This window comes from Crocodylus porosus, unplaced genomic scaffold (genome assembly GCF_001723895.1).
Source record: "Crocodylus porosus isolate Cpor-Errol unplaced genomic scaffold, CroPor_comp1, whole genome shotgun sequence".
Taxonomy (NCBI): Eukaryota; Metazoa; Chordata; order Crocodylia; family Crocodylidae; genus Crocodylus; species Crocodylus porosus.
The window spans coordinates 207,756,849-207,780,692 of record NW_017728886.1 but is presented as its reverse complement, the minus strand read 5'-3'; the positions used below and the strand labels follow the sequence as shown (position 1 = coordinate 207,780,692).

Genomic DNA, 23,844 nt, shown 5'->3' with positions numbered 1-23,844 from the left:
TCCACATGCTGAGAGAAGTTGAAATATAAGATAAGGTAGCCCACCTCTTAGAGCTGGTCCACTAAGCAGCCAGGATGGGAAAATATGTGGGATCTGGAGAAAGCTACGTGTTTCTAGCTTATTTTCTGAGCGATGTGGATGATGTTTTGGAAGGGAGAGACCGTTGAGTTCTGGCCACTTCTGTATATGCATTGTAATCAATGAATAGTAAATGTAAGATGAAGAAAATCCACTGGGGCAGGGGCCAGAGTAGGGTCTTCTTCCCTCAACGGCAGCATCCAAGCTTGAAGAAGAGAGCTGGATAGTAGTTTGGGCAATGCCTCATCCATGGACTTATGGTGAGAACACTTTCTACGAAGTTGGAGATGCACGTTCAAACTTGCCTGTGGCAGAGAGGAGTCTAGAAACAGGGTTTCCCACTCAATGGGCAAGTGCACTAAAAAGTAGGAGGGTCCTTAGGTCTAGTCATATTCTAGATATTTTTTCTGTGCCTAAGTATTGGGAGTTACCTCTTCTTATGCATATGCCTGCATGTTTTGACTCCTTCTTGGAGACAATGTGGCCAGCAAATGCTTAAAAGGGAAGTGCAGAGCCAGCATTGTGCTGCAAGTGCAAATAGAACAGAGGTTGAAGAAAAGAATTATCAAAGATATGGAGGCAGACAGAAAATAAATTACTACTTGGTCTTATCCAAGGAAGACCACATCAGACCAAATTAATAACCTTCCACAGCAGGATAACTAACTTTTTAGGAAAGGGTAATGCAATGGACTTAAACAATCTAGATTTAAGCAAAGCCTTTGATTCCACGCCTCAAAAGAAATTATTAGCTAAATTGGAGATGACATAAAATCATGATTGTGAAGCAGACAAGTAGTTGGCTAAAAGAGAGACTACAATGGACAATGTTGAAAGGGAACTCAATAGAGCTTCCAAGTGATGTTCATTGGGGACAAACCTTGAGGCCAATCTTGTTTAACATTTCCATTAACAATGTTGTTGAAAGAACTAGATGTGTGCTTATGATTTATGCAGATCACACAAAACTGGGAGGTATTACCAATATGGAAGAGGATTGGATTGCAATACACATAACCTTGTGGACAGCAATGATAAAATAGTATGAAATTTAGAAGAACACAGTTCTAAGACATACATTTGGGGATTAATATGAAGAACAAGTTATTAGATAGGGACTAATAGACTGGAGATAATGGTGGAAAAGAAGGACCTGGGTGTATTGGTCAATTGTAAGGCAACCATGAGTTGTAGGTGTGACGTGACTGTAAAAAAGACTAATGCAATCCTAGGGTGTATTAGGTAAGGAATTTTTAGTAAGGACAGGAAAACATTAGCACAACTTATCAGGCATTGGTAAGATCCCATTTGAAATACTATGTACCATTTTGGCTGCTTATGTGAAAAAAAGATTAATTTAGAATAGAAAAGGGCCACTAAGATGGTTAGGAAAACGAAAAACCTATCCTGTGAGAGATTAAAAGAGCTTGACTTATTTAGTTTAGCAAAATGAAATTTAAAAAGGGGTTGTATGATTACTCTTTACACTTGCAGGTTGAAAAATAAGGAATGGGGGAGCTATTTATATTACAGAATAACTAAAGAATTAGCATGAGATCAAATGAATGCAAACTGAAGAAAGCTAGACTAGAAATGAGAAACAAAAAGTCTAACAATCTATTTTGTTAGAGAAGTGCAGTTTTAGAATAGTCTTCTCAAACAAGTAGTGGAGGCAGGAATTTGAATTTCTTCAAGAAAAACAGCAATAAGTTTATAGAAGGAATATTATGATGCGCCAGGGTGTTTCTCATACCACTGTTACAATATGAATGGATTCCAGTGGTTGCTTTCATTGCAATGGGGCTAAAAGGAAAACAGTTTCTGTGTGGGAAGCCTCCTATGCTTTACAGCTTCTGGCAGCAACTTGTGAGAACCAAGACTTTTTGCCTGTGAAGGCATCATTGGTTTTTTTCCCCTTTCTCTCTCAAGCACCGAACATCGGGAGATGTAGGAAAAATTTGCATTGGGTGTTCTGGTGCCAGTTCTGGTGTGTAGCGAGTCTCAAGAGCTGTACAAAACTACCAAGTGGGGTCAGTGGGAAGGTTGGTGTGGTAAGTGGGGTCCACAGGAGCAATTAGGGGGACTGGGGCGGTAGGTGGGTTCTGTGCAGGGTGCTGAGACCTGGGGGGTGGGGCTTGGGGAGCTGTCCCCTCCCACCAGACCAGGGGCTATTTTTAGGCCCCTCACACCCACCAGCGAACCTTCCCCCCATCCTGCCCATCCTCCCCCAACCAGGACTTACTTTACACTCCTTTCCACTGACTTTAATGAGCTTTGGACCTGTGCGATGAATCACCAAGGGCCTGGTGTTGCAGTAAGATGTTTACTGCACACAACTTTCATTTAAAACCAGTGAGAGCAGAGGGCAGTTAGCCTCTTGGGGAAGCTGGTTAGCAATGCAGGGAACATATCCATCCTACTTTGCTATAAGGCTTATTTCTCTTTTTTGCTCAATAGCTATAACCTGTTCCTGTCCTCTTAAGATTCTGTCATCCAGCATAGAAAAAGGTACCTCAAAATCCTGTACAAAACTGCAATAATTACAGTTTGCAAATAATTTTCAACTAAATAAACTGAATCTATTTTAGAAAAATTAAGATTTTTCTCCCCTCTTTGCATTACTAATGCAAATGCTTAAAGTCTATCAGCAGAATAGTTAGTTGTACCTAATAAATAATAAACATGTGCTATCCTGTGATAGCACGTTATTGTTGTTCTTATTGTTATTATTATTGTAGAAAATGGTGTGCAGTCTCAGGCTGGTATGGTAATTATATGGTAATTCTAGCAAGTGGCATACTACCATAAAATGTCTGGGCACCACAAGTCCCAAAAAGAGTGTACACAACCTCATCAAATGTATAAAATGGTACTCTAAATACTAACATTTTTCTGATCTTTTCCAGTTTTTCTGTTCATATTTTTAAGAAGTGATTTACCTTGTATATGTAAAACATTTATGTATAGAGCTAGGTGAGTGTTGTGATGTAATTACTTCGAATGTTTGATGGAAGCCTTAGATAGATTAATTTGGACTGTGCTCTCCTTTTGTGTTCTCATTCTGGACATATTCTAATAAATGAGTATTAAGAATTATAAGTAGAATGCTGCCATGCAAAGGAGTATCCCCATAAAGTAGGGCTAGTATTTGCTTTTATGCCCTTTGAAAAGAGCTGTTGAAGTTTCAAATGACAAATTTTATATTTGAATATGCAATTCCAAACTTGTATTGTTATTAAGCAGCTACTTAAAACATCAGTGAGGATATAGAAACATTTGACCTGTACAATAAACAAGAGTTGGAGTGAGGCGATCCAAGCATAACAAAAAATGGAAACTTACGGACAGTAATATTTGGATGGCACTGTGAATGACCTCTAGGTACTGGAAGTCAATTATACAGCCTGTCACAGAGACGTAGGAGTAATCATCTAGGATTCCAGGGGCTGACGGACGTACCACCCTCCGTATGCAGCCGGGCCCATGCTCTCGCCACCAAGAACGATGCATTGAGATGTTAAAGGTCATAAGATCAGTTTCCTAGGAGACAGAGAAAGAAAGGGGATGAGCTCCTCTGTCACTGCATCATTTAAGGTGAAAAGGGGAAATTTTCCCTGTTTAACAAGAAAATTGAACATATTTAACAAGAATAACTGAACATTTTTATATGAAAACAAACCATAAACGAGGAAAGAGAAATGCATTGACATTTGTTATTTATACAGCAGGTGTGCACAGAAGACTCCCCTATGTTGGGAGTTCCTTGGACTAGGTGTTTTACAAAGAGCAAATAAGTGTCTCCACCCCAAAGAATGCATAATGCAAAATTACATTTCTATTTTTATATTCTTAGCAAGTGACTCCAGCATATATTTATTTTTCTAGTAGGCAGAGATGACAGTCTCTTGTATCCAGCCCAGCTCCTAAAGGAGGAGATCTAAATGAACCTCTATGGAAGGTACTTGATTCAGTTTCTTTAGAGGAAATAGTTTTTAGACCTTGTGCAAATAGGGAAGTATTTGATTCAGCCAATTTGGAGGGCAGTGATTCGATTCAGATCACTGTCCCAAATTGATTTGGGTGAATTGGCTTCAGAAGATTCGGTGCTGATTTGGAGAGATTTGGTGATTTGGATCAGCTGGGGAGAGGCAGGCACAGCCGGGCAGCTGCAGGTTCTCCCACAGTTCCTCTGGCTGTGCCTGCCTCTCCCTGAGCAGGGAGAGCCACGGGAGAAGCCCCTATGGCTGCCCTGCCTGGCCTCATCCCCCTCCTGGCCCCAGCCTAGTCCTGGCACTTAAAAATAAATAAATAAATGAACAAAAGCCCCACACTCACCAGCTGCAGCAGCGGTGATTCGGGCCTCTGGATATTCGTGGCAGAGCCCCCCTCCATATGCAGCGTGGGGCAGAGCGGGGCAGCTGAGAGTGCCCCTCTGCTTGGCACCCATGTAAGCAGCTGTCGCATCATACGGGTACAATGTGGCTCAGCAGGGCACTGCACCCTGTCTGGGAGCTGGGGCTCAGTGGTGTTGGGCTCCAGCTGACTGCCTGAGCCATCCCAGCTCTCAGAGAGTACACAGGGCCCTGCCAAGCCATGCTGTACCTGTGCCATGGGGCAGCTGCCACGCAGGTGCCAAGCAGGGGGGCGATCCCTGCTGCCCCCCACTGCCCTGTGCTGTATGAGGGGGCTCTTCCACAAGCCCTCAGAGGCCCCAATCACCACTCCCAGAGTCAATAAGTGCAGGGCTGCTTTTTGTTTTTTTGTTGGTTTTTTTTTTGAAGTGCTGGGAGGCTGGGTGTGGGGAATATGCCCTGCTGCCACTTGCCCAGCTGGCATGAGAGGGAGGGGGGCACAATGCAGGCATGGGCCACTCCAGGTGCCAGCAGGGCCATAGCCCCACTCCTAGCACTGCTGCACCTGCATCAGCACTGGGAGTGGGGGCTATGCTCTGCTGCCACTTGCCCCTTCTGTCTGGAGCAAACCGCACCCGCATCCTCCCTCCCCACCGGGCTGGGCAAGCGGCAGCAGGGCAGAGCCCCTGCTCCAAGGGCTGCCATACCCGCAACCCATGCTCCCCCCTTCCCCCCTGCCCTGGCTGGGAAGCTTGTCCCAGCTCCAATCCTCCCTCTCCCCCATGTCCCTTCCCTTCCCTCTCCCCCAAACCCCAACAGACCTACCAGCTGCAAGCAGCTGTATCAAGCTGCCTGCTTAGTCTATGGCCCAGTCTCCAAAGTGGCCGAGTCTTTCCCGAAGCTTTTCTGAATCAATTCAAATGCTTCAAACAGATTCAGAGCTTTTAATTTGTCTCTTGATTTGATTCAGATTTGCAGATCTGGTCCCTGAATCAGGCCAAATCTCCTCCAAATCCAATCAGCTACCGAAGCTTCACACAGCCCTAATAGCTTTTGTTTTGTGTAAATCTACCAGTGTTCAAGGCAAAGAACAGCACACAGAGACCGCGTATCAACCTCCTACTTTTACCTTTATGGCTAGTAAGGTGGGAAAAGGCAAAAATTTGCCACATGTTCTACGGGCCTGGCTAGGAATGGACACGCTGGGCTATGTCCTGAAATGAATTAAATAAAAGTGGCATTTCAAATTGGATTTCTTAAACTGTATTACATCTGTGAGTTGATTATCTTATTCAGAATAAAAGGACTCTCCCAAATGAATTCTAGCCATTTTAATTCTGAATGGAGTGTCCATAGAAGGGGTTAAAACCATATAATTAAACCATTTTTAAATCAAATTTAGATTAACTTTGTTAATGCCCCTATGTGGGCAAACCTTGCTATCTACACAGATATTTGTCATTTTCATGTGCACACTTGTATATAGATATATACATGCCTATCTGTGGTTGTAAAGTAGGCTGTTATATTTACAGATTCACATATGGAATGTTATTTTGCAAATCTATCCTGTAAGTTTAGCTTTCTGTGGAATTTAAGTCTACATTAACAAAAGTTCATAGTCTCTTTCTGCTGTTATGTATGCTATATACTGGTAGTTGCCAGGTCATTAATTAGATTTGGTAGTATATTGGTCTTCTGTTTTTAAATATTCTCTGACATTGGTTTAGAGTTGTTTCCATGATAACCTACTGAACAGAAATACATCTTGAAACACAATTCCATTCAGTAAAATATAATTATAAATAAAGAAAAAAAAAGAGCAACAACAGTGTTTTACTCATTTCAACAATCCCAGAGAACACACAGTAGTGTCAAGTGCTTTTAGCAATTGACAAATATGAGAAAGTATGATTTGAGAAAGTATGATTTGTCAAGATCTGTACAGACTGGCTTATTTTCATTGAATTTGGTAGCTCTTTACTAAGGTGTTTGGCAAACTAAACCTGTGGACTGAATATCAAGTGACAAGGGGAAAATGTTTTGATATCAAGACTGCAGAAATAGGTTAATTGTAGCAGTAGGTTTTCATATGGATTTCAGTTCTCTTTTCTCTCACAGTCTTTTGGTTTTTCAAGTTTTGTATGCTACCAGTACTCCCTATTTAAATGTTTGCATTTGATTAGTCCATAGCTTATACAAGAAGAATAAATAGTATTCTTACATATGAATAAATACTGTTAAAAGACAGCTGACAACATTAACAAGTTAAATTTGGTGCAGTCACCACTGACACCACCTATTCTAATTATAATGAAAAATTATGACACTCAAATATCACTCTGTGGGAGATGTAGGCAAATTGCTGACTTCCAAATGGCAACTGTTATATATCTTGTTTTACTGGTACATGTTTATGCAGTTTATTTATATCTTTCTTTTCTGTTTTAGATTAATACTTTACTAGTTAAAAATGTGATTTGAGAGCTGATTTTATGTTACTTTTTATGGTTTTATGTTCATGTAATCAGAATTCAAATAAAAATATGTTATCTAGGTGCAAAAATATTTGGATCTATGTAAGAATGGAAACAGAAAATAGCTAACAATATTTTTTGTATTTCTCTGGACTTTCACTTCAGCTGCAGATTGTAATGCAGAGAGGTGTAAAAATAATGAATATCCCTGGAACTACAGAAGTAGGCAGATAGTCACTTCACCATAAATAGTTTATCAGGCAGGGAGGAAAGCACATTGGTGGTCTTATTTTTAAGCCTTCAGGCATTAGCTTTAAGAGCTTAAGTGGGGTTTATGTGGTGTGCAAGTCTTGCACATAACTGGATGTCACATCTTACTGAAACCATGGCCTTTTATGCAACTAAACCATCTAAAAGTTTTCCCTCAGATAGTTGGATACAGGAACCTTATTCGTTATTTCTTTTTTGCTTCTCTTGAGGCTTAAGTGGTACTTATGTGGGGCATGGGACTACGGATCAGCCCCTTCAACAAAAGTGAATGTAACTGTATAAATATGTTTGGGGTTTTTTTTAACTGCTGCTGTCTCTTTTTATGTCTGGCACATAGAGAACAACATATCAATAAGGATCATCTTGTCACCTTTGAAGGTAAATATTACTGCAAACCAGATCATGGTGTTCAGAAAACTTTAATATTACAAAGACAACTGTTTGATGTTTCCAAGGTGAGCCAATAAGCTTATATATAGCACTTGACAAAAAAAGAAAGGAAAAACAAACATATGTTTAACTTTATGCACATGAGTAATCTCAGCTAGAGCTAAATAATAAATGAGATATGTCCCCCAAATTTTTGTGCAAGTTTTTCCAATTTTTTTGAGATGCAAAAATTTTAAGTTTGCCATAATATTACTTTTACTATCTACAAAGCACTTAATAACATGCTTAACTTCAAGTAAATGCTTTAGAAGTCCCATTCAATGTACTGGATGTTTCATTTGGTAATGCAACTGATGAAGATAATGGCATATGTTAATTATGCTAATGGTACACAAGAGAGGAGGTGGCACAAACATCACCATCAAAATCTAGCCTCTGCATTAACAAAAAGAAGATAGGATCATGCCAGTTTATGTATCATTTTTCATTAGGGAGTCATGCATGGGTTAGTGTCAGAGTGTTTCTCCATGGCCTTTCACAATGTGTATCATGCTGATTCTCCAAAGCAGGCACAAAAAGGAAATCACTGTCTGGCATTACTGATTTTTTGTATAAGCAAACAAAATCATTTCATGCATTAGTTTGACCCTGATGTACTTCATCACAAAATGGTAGTGGTGCATGTGTATGAGCTGATACATTTTAAATTACCAAGCAATAAAAGAAAGCATGAAAAAATCACTTATACTGGCCAGAGTGTCTAATTTATAGGACTTCACTTATCAGAAATAACTAGACTGTATAATGAGTCAGATATGCCAACCTTAAGAACATCAACTGGTGACTTCATTATTGTTTACAGAAATATAGATAATTCAAAGACTGTTTCTACCTGTGTGCAACTTGGAAGTTCCAGTGAAGTTTCTAGAGGATAGAATTGAGACCTACTCAGAAAGCTGCTGTTTTGTGAAGTACTTAGGCTACAACCTACTTATTCTTATTTGTTCAATTAATAAAAGTTAAGTATTTGCTAAAATAGTCCAAGGGTGTGCCTGTAATTTTTCAGGAGAAAAATCACAGTTATGATTCTTTCATGCTAAAAGCAAGTGTCAAACAAATGTTCACAAAACATTCAATGTTCTGGTAGGGAATGCAATGAAAATTGCTGTTCTTTTACAAAAGTATGCTGTTGTTCAAAAGCTTACTGACTGATTAGGTTTCATGCATCTATATAACACTACACCTTGATGAATCCAAAGAGACAGAGCTTAAAGGCTCACCAATTTAAAATTGTTGACTTCCTGAGTTTAAAATTCGCACCAGCTATCCCTGTATTTATTCTTTGTCAGCCTGTAAATAATACCACTTGAGACTGTAGTCTTGTTAGACTTAACAGACCAAGTTTGGATAGTTGATGGGTAACAATACTTCCATGAAATTATAGATCTTAAAGAAGTAACGTTAGTAATGTCATATGTTACATTTTGCTGTTTCACTCAGTCAGCACTGGAGCAGCAATGCTTTAGCAGAGCTGTCCAACAGCTGAGCAGCTGGGGCCCTCTCCCTGTATGCTGCGTGGGTCAGTCCTCCCTCCTGCAATGTGCACACCACAGACTCTCTTCCCCATTACCACCACATGAGCAGCACAGTCTTCCCCAGCCCCTGTCATACGGGTAGTGTGAACATTCAAGCCATTTATCGACAAATTATTTGGAAAATAATATATAAAATACCAGAGGAAAAAAAAAAACAAAATAGAACAAAAAATTCCTTGCAATTCCCTATACGCAGTTACATTTGTAGTTCTGATTCAACAATGTTGGCATGAACAAAAGGCCTCCCTATTCCCTAATATCTAATTTCAAGGAATCATTTCTCCCCATTAGATACAAACAATGCATTTTAGCACTAATGAAGCCTGCTCTAAATGTAGGACTACCCTAGAGGACAAGCATCAGCTGCCAGCCAAAGTCCACAATTTGCAGCCTAACCTCAGTTTTCCACTCCATTACTTCCTAAGACCACGGTTTCTGATCCCAGTTCATCTCCATTTGACCATTCACTCTTTGTCTCTCTCCATTACTACTGAATAGAATGATTTTGAAGCAGTAGGCAGACCACATTTAGAAAGTGGTTTTGTGAATAAGACACTTTCATCACTAGCTCTCAGTGTCTTGCATTAGCAGTGATGGTCTTCATGCTCCTGATATTTTGAATATTAATTACTCAATGTTCCCTTGAATCTTTTTTTACTTCAAATTTACATAAGTGTCTTTTCTTGGGCTCTGAGCTGGAGATAAGAATTAGCTTGTTAGCCATAACAATTGGAATCTGCATTACTGCAATTTCAATTGCTTTAGTACTTCCTGCTTTTGACCAATACCTCCTATATGGAACAGACCAGTGGTGCACAAAAACTATTATTCACAAGGGTTCTGAGTCATGCAGCCACTTTCTTGCATGCAGTAGAAATGTACCATGTTTGCCAATCTAATAACTGTATGTGACCTGATTATTGGGATAGTTACTATATAACTGCAATGGGTTATTGGCATGTTTATAACACATATATGTTCGCCTAGTTTAATCGGGCTGCTAGGAAGTAAGCAAAAAAACAATCTCCTACTGCCTGTACAGAACTTCTGTTTCCTGAGAGATTTTCTCCAAGGAGCCACTTCATTAGGTTGTTCCCAACTTATTTTTCTCCCAGTGGCCACTTTTACTCTGGGAGAGAAATTATGAACTCCTATACACTTGTGATTTCTCCAGAGGTAGCAGGGACTCTCCCAGGAGAAACTGAATATCAGTCCAAGCCCCTAGTAGGCACACTGACATTCATTAAGAGACCAGCCCTGAGCTATTGATCTGGGAAGATGCTACTTCTAGGTTCCAGCTATAAGAGGCCCTTTGCTAGTGGTAGGAACCAAGACAGTAAAGGATTACAAACAGTTAAAAAGAGGCACTCTGCAGACAGTGGAGGTAGTTCTCAGCTTGCTGATCACAGAGAAATGACAGTCACAAAGACAGATAACCAGTGCCTGAAGATGTCAGATCTTCTAAAGCCTTCTGGGGGATAATAAACCTGACATTAGATAAATACACATGGAGACTGCATATTATTTCTCTTACAATTTTCCTTATTCCTATTGATATAAGATTAAACATCATATTTAAAAGCCTGTTTGGCATTCACTGCTGGTCACAGATTTCCAAAGGGAAGAACTGCATGTGCTGCATGTCCATTTAGCCTAGTGGATTCACAGGGTGCTATCCAACAGGACTTAACCTAAGAGTGGGATAATCATAGGATTTTACTCTAAAAAAACCTGAAGACCTGAAGCCTAGTATCTGAGGTAGTGGACTCAAAGGGTGTGTCCAGACGTATGTGGACATTTGGTTCTCCAGGGACTTGTTCCCGGGGAACGTGTGTGCCACGTGTGCTTTGATGTGCAGTAAGTTATCCTGGGTGGTAGAGGTGGCTGGGGCCAGCACTGTACTGGCCCCAACAGCCTTGCCTGGGGTCCTGCAGGCTGCAGCCACAGTGATTCTTCCACGCAGAGCCACGGGCTCAGCTCTGCTTTTCAGCAGCACTCACTGACCAAGTGTGTTTTTTCCCTCACCGATTTTTTTGGTTCCCTGGATATCCATGGGGTCAAAACAACCCATGGAAAAAAAGTGGTGCAACACATACTCAGGCAGCACTTGTCTGGACGTGCCCAGGGAGATCAGCCAAGGGGACAGAAGTGCAGCTAGCTTCCACCCTGGCACTGGTCACCTCCATGTCTGTGTATGGTGGGAATCAGGACTTCCACATTACGCATACTTACTAGTGTTAATATATTTGTAATGTATTAATCTACGCACTTTATTCATCTATAAATAATACATGCCCATGCATAGTGGATAAACACCTATGAAATTTCATATTTTGTACTCTGTAAGATTCTATATGTTTGACAGCTACTTCCTACATTTTAAATGACAGAATATTGAGGAATGTCTCCAAAAAGGGCATATACTTCTTAAGTAAAACTGCTTGGCTACATACAAGCATTGTATTTCTACTGTGAGAGTCTCTGTTGGAGTGTATAAGCATTCATTCAACTTCTCCCAGGGGAAAACATCCCGTACTCATGAAAAAAATCTGTATACTCCTCTCCCAGTCTAGTCTTGGAAGCAACTTAGGGAAGTGGGGCAAAGCCCCCCAGCCCACTCCTCAGCTGGAGTCCCTGGTCTGGGGAGTAGACAGGGGGTTGGCCCTGTTGCTTTCACCCAAAAGTCCCCATCTTTTCCCCAAATCTGAATGTTCCCAGTCTGAAGAAGATGCAATGAGTCTCTCCCTGCTGTTTCTTCCCCTGAGAATGAGAGGAGAGGAGCAGCCACTGCTTCCCACACCTTCCCCTAACTGGGATCACCTGGGTCTCAGAAAAACATGAGAAACAGGGAGAGATGGTGACTGCAAGCTGAATGCCTGTTCTCTGGAAAGATTTCTAGTGGTGGAGATTTCTCACACAGCTTCTTGGCAGGCAGCCTAATTATTTCCAGTTTTAGAAACTGGAAGTTTTCTGGCCCTTTCAGAGATTTGGCAGAAAGTGCTGATTCATTTCCACAACATATTAAATACTGGCTTCGTTAAAACAAAAATGAAAACAAAAACAAGTTAAGCCTTACAGCTAAATTGATTATATGCCCGGGAGGGTGGACAAACTAGACAAGTACCATACTTTATCTGTTTTGCTTGTTGTGAAACACAGCAAGTCAGATTTTGTTTCAAGCAGGAAAATTACATTTTGTAGGTTTATTTCAATCTACAGGCAAACCAAGTGCCTAACTGGAAAAAAAGTAGTTCCTTTGCGCGGTTTAATTTGCCACATCCTTGGGAATGTCTTGCACATTTTGCAAAATTGGCACGTTTCTGGCTAGATGTAAACAAGTTAATAGTATCTGTAGGAAATCAAGCAGTAAGCACTGTGCAAAAAATGCAGTGTGTTGTGTCTTTTTTCTGTAAACTTATGCCCACATCTTATCCTACCTTCAAGATATCTAAGTGAGACTTTTGTAACTTCTAAAGAACTACATCACTAAACATGTCCTGTTTCCATGAAACAGGCACAGAAACACTATGGTAGCTAGATTCCTTAAACTTTTCTGTTTCGGCCTAAAAAGATTCCTAGGTGACTCAACTCGGCCAGCTATACCTGCTCCAAGCCCAGCTGGCTTTTTGCCATGCCAGAAACTGAAGCCAGGGGAGCCTCTCTGCTGCATGGACCCAGCCCAACCCCCACCAAGACCCGAGCTTTGATGGGGGGAGGGATCTGCCTGGCATAAAGGCTTTGTTCCCCCACCTCCACCACCTGGCTGCATAAGAAGCAGACAGAGCCTTTTCTGTCTACTCTCTGTGACAGCCTGGGGTCAGGGCTGGGCCAGTTCTCACCTGAAGGAGACAAACATTGCCTGAGGCTAGCAAGCTGTCCAGTGGGGGCCCCATGGGATGGCAGCAGAATGACACTTATATTCAAGCATAATGGATGTCATACAGACATTCAAAAAAGCACTGTAACCTAAAGCGCTTTAGTCTAATACCACACCCATCAAGGGTTAATTTAGAGTGGAATCTGCCATTTTAAAGCATTTTAAGGGCTATGAACATCTGCTCTGTTGTGGCTTTAAAATGTTTTCTGTGTCTTTAATGCATGTTAAATGTAACACCTCTAGCCTATGTCCTTGGATGTTTAGTAGGTGGAACAGGATCTGGGCCTCAGTATTTGCCATAAGGACAGGTGAAATGACGTCTGTTCTTTTTAAACCTCCTGTTATGACTAGAGATGAGCCTTGAACTTTGGGTACAATCAGATCCATACTCAGAACTCAACACTATAGTTCAGGTATCTGATGTCTGTCTCACTTTGCTGACAGTATCTGCATTTGACAAGAGGCTTGACATCATACAAGAGCATTAACATAACTTCAGAAAAATAATCACAAATCCAAATGAAGGAGTAAGGAAGACAGCTACAGAAAGGATGACTAGATCAATATAAGCCCACACATTACTTGTCATAGGATATACAGGATAAGCACAAAGCAGTCAGGGAAACCCAAAAGACCTATTGTGCTCTCACGTGGTCCCTGGCATATGATTAAGCTGAACACTTAGTCTGAAAATTGCTCTCACCTACCCTCACTGATGATTGACTATCCACACAGAGCCATTAGACAAACAGTAAGTGGAGTCTAAGCATGATTTTGATTCTGAAGACTTGACATAGTGTGAGGATTTGGGCAAAATCCAAGTAGACTAGCATGTCCCTAATCAAGTGGTATGACCAAGGGAATGATTCAGATTGAAAGGTAGAATTAAGAAGAGAGTGAACTGTAAGCATAAAAACAGAGCATTAAAAATATCAAGTCAAGTGCAGCAAAAATTCAGGCAAAAAAAGAACTCAGAGCAAGACTCCTCCAAGAGAACAGAAAGTTTCTGCCCAAGGAGTTCATACAGTTAAGAAATCTGGAAATAAAGGTTATGATGCAAAGCACTTTTCATCCATACAGTGCCCATTTCCATCAGTTACAGTTTTTGGTGGATGTAAACAAAGGAACTATAATTCTCTGGTGTTAAAAATATATTTTTATATCATCCTAGAAAACAGAACTTGTCAAACACCGTACCCTCCCTGTGAGGATGGACGTGCCTATCGGAAGTCCCCAAATTAAAACAAAGGCTTTTCCTGACATATGTTTCACTTATGGGAATGGGGATCTTACACTTCTGTGTGAATAAATTATCTATGAACAAAGACTAAACAAATATATGTTATTGATTATTTAATAATATATACTGTTACCAAGAGGAACTGCTGCAATGATAACTAAGATTGGATTGTTATGCTTGTTGCACATAGAATCCAGCCTGACCATGATTACACTAGAAATAATGGCTTTTGTCCAGTTTTCAGTCTCCTCTACCACACGGAGTCATAATGTACTAACTCCTGCAGAGGCAATCCATTCATGGGACGCTGGTTCTGTTACTGGGAAATGTATGCAAATAGCAAATTCAATTTTTGCCAACAAAAGAGACAATTCTATAATAAGAACAGATGCAATCTACCCACTAGCCAAAACAGTATTCAACTCTATTATTATCCAAATAGCTGTCATTTTATAAATAACAATTTTAAACAAAGACAAAGTGTAAGGATGGAGGAATGATTTAAATTACAACATTGTAATAATGGTATAATACCATTTAAGAGGAGTAGAACTAGTTTATTTACAGCTTTTACCAAAACAATATAATAAAATGAACAATAAAAATATATATGTAAAATTAAATCAGTTTTACTAAAAGCATACAATAAAATTATACTTTCTACCAGTTTATACAAGAATATGATGTATAATGATCTAAAAGAAGAGGTAAAATGGAGCAATGTACAATAAAACAGAACAGGAAAATTCTATTTGATTTTGGCCCTTTTTCTTTGTGCAAGTAGCACAAATATACCTAAGGCTGCAGGCTAAGTAGCAGCTCTTCAGAAAAGGACCTAGGGGTTACAGTGAACAAGAAACTGAATATGAGCCAGCAGTGTGCCTGGTTGCCAAGAAGGCTAACAGCATGCTGGCTGCATTAGTAGGAACGTTGTCAGCAGATGGAGGGAAGTGATTATTCTCTTCTGTTTGGCACTGGTGAGGGCACATCTGGAGCAGTGTGTTCAGTTTTGAGGCCCCAACTACAGAAAGGATGTGGACAAATAGGACAGAGTCTAGAGAAGGGCAACAAAAAGAGGGTTAACCTAAGAAGTATAAGAAAAGCTCCAAAGTGTTAGAAAGAAGCCAAATTGTTTTTTTCCTCATTAACCCAGTATTTAGTTTTTCACATTAATGGAAAAATCCATCTCCCTCTCACTTTTTTTAGAGAAGATACAAGACCATAAAAATGATTTAAGTCATCAGTCTCATTCTTCCCACAAGAGCATCTTCTATCTGAATATGGACTCTGACAGCAGCTGCCCATGAAAAGTGCAGATCTCATTAGCATGAATCTCAATCTAGTGGTGGCCTCTCGTTGTTAGTAGTTTTGAACCACAGACAGATAGGTTTCTGGGCCAAAGGAGTGTTTTAGCGATCTTTAAAAAGGAGAAGTTCAAGACAGTCTCACTGCTAGCATATCTTCCTGCATGCTGGTATCCTTAATTCTTAAGTTTTTGTCTTATTTTAATAAAGGGGAAATACTGGGTCAGTTACTTACTCTCAGTACATTTCCATGCCATTTATCTGGGGAGAGTATAGATGTTCTTTAGTCATCCAAGCCAGGGTTTGTTTGGCAGAGGAGAGGCTTCTAAAATGCACTTCCTGGAGTATTTGGTAGGTGTAAAAGATCTTTCATCCAGTAACTTAGGATTCTTAATTGAGCTAAAGTGCTCATATTTATCAGTCCAGCATATGAACCCCTCCCCTTACCCCCCCACCTTGTGGAATTAGGTAAAGATAAAAGCTGCCTTAAAAAGTACTTGGAAATCTTTTCAATTTTTGGGTGGACCATGGGATCAACACTCCAGAGTTCAACTCCATGCAATAAAATAGAATCTACATTGGATCCATAGACTTAGCACTTCCAGAACAGCTCTTCCACCTGTCTTATTGCAGAAGGATTCAACTCCATCCATAATTTGTTTTCCTAACATTTACACTTCCATTGTGCTTATTCCATCTCAGATTTTTGCTAAAATATATTCCAGCGTACTTAAAAGAAGATACCATCCCTCATTTCTTTTCCTGTAAAAACCAGTCATTTATTCTTTCATATCTAAAAACCAATACCCTGGTTTTAGCTGTATTGCTTTCTGAGCTATTTGAGGGACAATACTGTTGAAAGGTGTCTACTAATCTTTGAAGACCTGTCTGGGATTGTGACAGAATTAGTATATCATCTGCATAAAGCAAAGGAGAAATAGGATCATTCAAAATCATGGGTGCATTAGACTCAATTCCCTCTTAGAACCTCTTTAAGATCATTCAAGAATACACTGAAAAGTAGCTGAACAAAGAAACATCCTTGCCATATCCCTGTCTTAGTTGGGAAACTATAGGGTTGGGCACTGCCAATCTCACAACGCACACTTGATGCTCTGTTTGAATAGTAAGTGATAATTAATCGTAAAAGAACTGTGTCTGTTGCTATTTTCTTCCATAATTTAATCTGTCTATGGAGTCAAGGGTTACCTTGAAGGTTATATACAGATTACTCTGTCTTTTAACATATTTAGATGCCGAGTAATATAATGCCAAGCAATGGTCCATGCAGGAATAACTTCTCTAAAACCTGTCTGCTTTTCTCCCAAAATATTATTTTCCAAGATCCATGTCTGAATTTAAGAATTTCTCTCATTTATGGTGGATTCTGTGCTGGTTCTCCCTTAACTCAAAATACAAGGACTCTGAGAGCGTAAGAAGATATAGCTGAAAGATAAAAATCTAATCTAAATTTTACCAAAATAGTATATCCTAAATATAGGACCCCCAACCCAAAGATCATTTAAGGTAAAGGAACACAAATGACCTCTAGCATAAATTCACAAAGACCTTGGAGGATTACAATTCCCCACTTAAAGGGCATGTCCAGACGAGCGCATACTTGTCTCTTGCCCTGCCTCAAACCCCTTTGAGGAAAGACAAGAGGCATGTGTGGGAAAAAAAGTTCCCCACGCTGAAAAAATTAGAAAAAACCTTGCCGCAATACAGCAGAGCAAGGCACAGTTCCAGACCATGCCCGGAGCCAGCAGGGAGTCGGTCCTCCAAAAGAGATGCTTTGGTTTCGGCCAGAGCATCTGTTTGGTGCTTCTGCTGCCCCTGCCCCAGTGCTGTCCAAGATAAGTGTGGGGGGGCGGGTTCATGGATGTGGGTGGGTAAGCGGTGGCAGGGGGATGTGGGGGTTTGGGGAGTGGCGGGGGGAATGTCCCTGGGGCTGTGGGGGGGTGAGGACCTGGCCCAGATCCCTGTGGCTCGTTTGGTGCCTCTGCTGCCAGCACCTCCAGGTGGGGGTTCCAGAGGAGGGGCTCGACAAGCAGGTGGAGACCAGCCTCCAGCTTTGCACCGGAGAGAGTTGCACAGCTCTGGGAGGCACACACAGGAGCCACACCTCCTGGAGCCATGTGACCCGCTCTGGTGCGAAGTCAGCCTAGACGCCAGGTGACACAAGCAGCCCCAAGGCCAGCAGGACTCGGCTCCACACGGGTCCTGCCACTATAGGAAGGGCCCAGCCAGGTGGCAGAGTGGCCCCAAGGGTGGCAGGACCCAGCTGGGCCCAGCACACGGGAACTGTTTACTGTGCCAGATCTTGTTGCCATGGGCCTGACCTGGCCAGGCAGCAGAGGGGACCCAGGTGACAATGATGGACAGTGCAAAAGCGGACCAGTCTGGTGTCCTCCAGCCAGCCCAGGTGGTGGAGTGGGGAGCACTGTGAAGCCAAGTGAGGCGTCAGCCCCATGACAAATTCTGGTGGGCTAGAGGACACAGGAGGGTGGGGACCGCTGCCATGCAGGACCTGGTTAACAAAGGCAAGGGTGTCGGGAGGTAGGGCAGATTTCACTTCCTGCACCAGATGGCAGGTTGCACGTGTTGTGGGTAAATCCATGCGCTGGACCAGTGCAAAGGGGTCCACCCACTCCTGCCTACTGTAGTCCAGGAGGTCTCCAACATGGGTGACACCAGCCAGGATCAACCCCTGTCACAACTGGGGTGCCTCTGCTGCCAGCAACATCAGGTGGGGGTTCCAGAGGAGGGGCTCGACAAGCAGGTGGAGACCAGCCTCCAGGCCCAGATGTGGTCCTGGTAGAAATCTGGCAGCCCTTGCAGGTCCTGCAGGAAGCCCTGCAAGCTGAGGAGTTGCCAGTCATATCGTAACCCCTGGAAGTGGAGGAGGAAAGCACGCCCCAGGTGGCTCCATGCTGCATGGCTGCCGACACTGTACAGCAGTCGATGCAGGGCCTGAATGTAGAATGCCAAGACCTGGCTGCACAGGCAAACTAAGCCCTGGCCACCCTCCTGCAAGGGAAGCTCAGGACCTCTGCAGCAACCCAGTGCTGTCCTGGCCAGAAAAACTTCAGAGCCCATCTCTGGAGTCCTACCAGAACCTCAGGGAGCAATGGCAGGGTGTGTATGCGGTGCCAGAGGATGAATAGGACCAACTGGTTCAGCACCAGCAGTCTACCACGCAGGGAAAGACATCACAGGAGCCCTGCCCATGCCCAGAGCCACTCCACCACCCTTGCCTCCAGCTGGTGCCAGTTCTCTGGTGGGGAGGGGTCTGTGGAGGATAGGTAGACTCCCAAGTAAAGTAGCGACCCAACACCCCAGTGGATCCCGTGGAGCGCAGGTGGGAGTGAGCCCACCTGCCACCCGTCACTCACTGCCAAGCCAAAGCTCTTGACCCAGTTGATCCAGGCAGAGGAAGCCACTGAGTACAATGCCTGGCAGGCCTCCACCTGCGCCAGGTCGCCTGAGTCCTGGACCATGAGGAGTACATCATCAGCATACACTGACAGGACCAGCTGTACTGCCGGCTCCCAGAGCTTCAACCCCACCACCCACTTCAGCAGGAGAATGAGAAAGGGCTCCAGGGCCAAGGCATACAGCTAGCCTGACAGCAGAAAGCCTTGACATACCCCCTTCCTGAACAGGATGGGCTCCCTCAGAATCCAGTTGAGCTTGACCAAAAATTCTGCAGAGGTGTACAGCACCTAGAAAGCCTGCACAAAGCGGGACCAAAAGCCAAAGGCCTTCAGTGTGCCTGTGAGGTACCCATGATCCACCCTGTCAAACACCTTCTCCTGGTCCAGGGATAGGAGGGTGAAAAACAGGCCCTCCCTGTGCACTAGCTCCAGGAGGTCCTGAACCAGGTACAGGTTGTCAAAGATGGAACATCCAGGCACTGTGTACATCTGTGTACACTGTATCAGAAGAAAACAGTCTTCATCCAGATCTGAGTACCTTTTCCTTTGCCCTCCAGTAAAGCTGTCCTTGAGGGCACAGGGTTGAGAATCAAGAAAAAGCAGATGTTTTTTAAAGATCTGAGGAGGTTCATTTTAATTCTTTAAAATTTAAATTGAACTGAAGGTTTAATACTTTTTCTGTTTTGGGAAATATCCTGGTCTTGAAAAAATCCGCATTACTCCACTACAGTTAGCTTTCACATATAGTTTTCTTTTCTCTTCTTTTTGTTCATGATACCAGGCTGTAATATTTTTGCTGTTCCCCAAGTCTAGCACTGCTGTTTGGGCAGTGGTCCAGGAATCACTATAAACAAGCCCTTGACCTCATTGCTGATTACCAATGTACTGGAGCACTTACAGTCTCCACAACCAAACTCTTAAAATTTTCTTAAAAGCTAATTTAGTCCCTGTGGAAATTTCAAACTGAAAGCAATGGAAACGGAACTCCTCTCTTTGCTAGCAAAAGAAGTAAAGCATCAGCAGCAACATACTGTGGAAGGTAGCAGGACACTAGTAAATATGCTTGTTTTAATTATTTATTTTGAATTGATTGTAAACACCCTATTCCAGACTTTAGGCATTTTAACAATACTCATATGCGCAAATGCACACACATCACAGAAATGAAATCCCAGTGCAGTGATGGCAGAAAAGACTACCACAAGTGAATGCAAAAAAATAGTTTTAAACCAACCCTCAAAGTTCCCTTTTCTTAGCTGCCTTCTGACTAACTTCAGGCTAACATGGCTAACGACTAGGACTGTGCAAAATGGCACCGTTCTGTTTTGCCTTGAGTTTTGATGGTTTGAGGGAATAGTGTTTTGTTTTGAATTTCATTTTGAGTCAAAACAGCTGTCCTGTTCTGTTGTGTCAAAACAGAAAGGCTGTTTTGATGCTGTTTTGAGTTTCACTGGGGATGGTGAATGAGACCAGAGCTACGTCGCACTGGGGCAGGAGGTAGCTCAGCTGGGCTGCTTCCCGGTGTCCCCGTTAGATCGTGCTGGCGGCGGGAGACAGCCTAGCTGCTAGATCGTGCTGGGGTCGGGAGGCAGCCCAGCTGGGCTGCCTCCTGCCCGCCAGCATGGTCGAGTGTGGGCAATTAAGCATGGTATCACAGAGCACTCAGGTGCCCTGTGCCTGAGAGCAGAAAACAGCTCAGGAGAGACACCTAGTGGCAAGAAGAGGGAGGCCCAGCTGCCAGTTACCAGGGCAGCTGGAGTAACAGGTGCTGGTTGCCAGGACAACCGCTGGGGAACCAGCTGACAGGAAGGGGCAGGGCCTGGCCCATATAAGCCCAGGTGGGAGGCCAGGAGGGCAGTTCCCCTCTGGCGGCCAAGGGAGGAGGAGCTTGGCTAGTGCAGACAGAAGGGAGAACTCTGACTGCATGAGCAGCCCCTGGTCACTGCTGGGGGTTAAAGTGTTTTCCTGGTAGGGATTGAATGTTGTTTGGCCAGACGGTCTAGCTTTTTATGTTATAGCCCACGGGCTTTGTGTTTTTGTGTTTGCTGTTTTGAACTGGAGGACTGGGTGAGGCTATTAGGGGTTGGAGGAGGCCTCATAGGGGCTCCATGGTAGCATGGGGATCCTGGTACTAGAGAGGGTGCAGCATTTGGGGTGCATTGATCCCAGCCCCAAAGCAAGGGGGGGCAGCGAGAAGCCACAAGGAGGTAAAAGAGAAGGCCAAGTCACAACAGGGCCCAGGTCAAAACCATGTCAGTACCATCTGCGAGGCTTGGGCTGCGGTGTAGGGGAGGAAAAGGAGCCACAGATAGCACCCCCTGGCACCGGGGCATATAAAGTGGGCAGCCTCCCGCTAATTACACCAATCAATTAATCAATTAAAATCAAGGCAAGGCAGGCGAGTAAGCAGGCGGTTGGCCCATAACAGGAGGGCGGAGTCACCAGTAGAAAGGTTCCAGTAGTGCTACTCCTGTCATACATGGGAACCCAGGAAGCAGCCCACCTGAGCTGCCTCCCACCCCCGGTGCAATCAAGCACAGTGCTCTGGGAAGCATCCCAGGTGGGTGTGATCAAGCAGATGGGGGTGCCAGATCTTGCACTGCAGATGGGAATTTAGCCCAGCTGGACTGACTTCCCATCCCCAGCTTATGTCAAAAAGTTTTGACTTTCGAAACATTTTGATCAGCCTCATTTTGTTTCAAGGCTAGTTTGACCAATGTTGTTTTGTTCCAATTTTGCTGTTTTGACCTCGAAATTGGTTGAAACAGTGTCAGAACAAAATGGCCACTGAAATTGTGCACAGACCTACTAACTACCTCTCCACTCTTCAGCCATCAGTTCACTCACTTCCTGGTACTTAACCATTTAACCACTTAATCTGGTATTTCAATATGGGAGCTGCCTGTTGGCTAGCCCTGCATTGGAGCACCCTTGTGCCCTAGCCAGCCCCTCCGTAGTACATAGAGACAGGTCAGAGCAGTCCTGGGCTGGCAAGCAGTCCCGGGCCAGGTCAGAGCAGTCCTGGGCTGGCCAGCTGGGGCTGCTCTGACCTGGCTCAGCATGCTGTACTTTTGAGTGCACTTGTAAATGCAGAGCCTGGGAAGCAAAAAAAATCCAGTACAATAAGTGCTGGATTTTATTGTTTTGTCTTAATTGCACATGTAGAAGCACCCACAGAGCACTATTTAGACAGACTGATAGATAAGGTTTATTGGTCTGTGTCCCGGGAGTCAAAATAATGAGTGGCACTTATCAGCAGCTTGGGATGGGACGTGCACGTGGTGGAAGAAGGAACCCGCATGGCTCTTTAACTACCTTTTTGTTCAATTACGGCTGGCCGATGACATCAGCATCGGACGCCGGCTGACGGAAATAAGAATGGCGGCCACTGCCACGGAGGGGGCAGACAGCACAGACAAGGAGCTGCAGTTGCCGCCGGCGACAGGAGGAATCTTCACCATAGGATTCACAGAGCCGGGAAAGCCAGCAAGGATGCAGATGGCACAAGGCTAACATCCTGACAGGAGCCCACACTGGACAACGTGGGAGCAGCAGGCATGGTATCCAAAGACATGGCTGGAGTGGCATCCAGGAGCAACATGACCCACAGGTGGGGTGCTGGGATGACGGGGCACGGAGAAAGCCGCACCAGAGAGGGAAGACCCTGGGAGAGCCCTGAGGGGGTGCAGTCGGGGCGGGCATCACCGCCAGTCCCAGATGGAGTGACAGGCAGAAGAGAAGAAAGCTGGAGGTGACTCATCTGGGGTGGGCCAGAAGGAAACCCCAGGAAGTGTTTGGGGTAGGCTTGTAAGAGGGTAGGGAGTGACCTGGTATTCTGTATTTTGTTGGTCCATTTATTTAGTCACCCCAGACATAGGGGCAGAGAGAAAGGGGTACGTACCCCGGGGACTGAGGCTGAAGAGAAGCCTCTGAAAGTTTACCTTTCCTTTTGTATGTTTTCCCCTGAAGGAATGGGTGAAGGTGAGGAGGGCAGATAGGCAGGCCCTTACGGTGGTCACTGTGGCTAGGGGCCACGGGCACTTAAAGGCAAAGCCAGAAGGCGTTACCCCACAGTGGGGAATGAGACCAATGGAAGGGTGATGCACCAAAGGTGGCATGAGGCCAGGGTGTAGGGGTGGTAGAGCCCGTGAGTGACCGCCGGGTGAACCCTGGGCCACCTAGTATCCCGTCAACCAACCCCTCCTACTGAGGAGCAGCAAGTCATGGCAGGAGAGAACGGGGTTGGCGACGTGGGAAGAAGAGAGCTACTCTGGCACTGACATGAGCCCAGGAAGTGCTTGACATCTACCCATAGAGCAAAGGCTGCTCGAGAGTGGTTATTCGAAGCCTGGCAGTCACAGTCTGCTATTGCCATGATAGTTGAAAGCTGTGGGATATAAGCTTCCAAATGGCACTCTTATATACTTCCAAGATGACAAGGCCCTGGATAAGTGCAGGTCTGCCCTTGAAAGAAAAGGACTCACTCAACTCACCAGTGACAATGGAAATAAATGGGATCTAGCCAGACTCAAAAAATAAGTCAGTGTGAACAATGAAGACATACACCACCAACAGAACCAAATGGGATGAACTCTAAAGTAGTAAAGGAACAGGCTGACATAATTAAGTACCCATCTTTAAGAAAGGGAAGAAGGAGGATCTGGGGCATTAGACTGGTAAGTTTGACCTCAATACCAAGAAAGATTGTAGAGTTGGTTATCTTGGAGTCTATTTCTTGAGAAACAGGGGAGAACAAAGTGATTAGGAAAATCCAGCATGGATTCATCTGACCAATATGATTTCTGTCTATGAAAAAGTGGCAGG

General features: G+C 43.6%; 1 protein-coding gene across 2 annotated transcripts in view; it reads right to left on the bottom strand.

The window, feature by feature from the left end:
* NKAIN3 (Sodium/potassium transporting ATPase interacting 3) overlaps positions 1-23,844 on the bottom strand; it is a 621,440-nt gene that overhangs the window by 154,171 nt on the left and 443,425 nt on the right. For both annotated transcript variants that reach the window (XM_019548544.1, XM_019548538.1), the window contains exon 4: positions 3,421-3,618. In XM_019548544.1, coding sequence (XP_019404089.1) covers positions 3,421-3,618 — 198 coding nt within the window. The remainder of the gene's footprint in view (positions 1-3,420; positions 3,619-23,844) is intronic.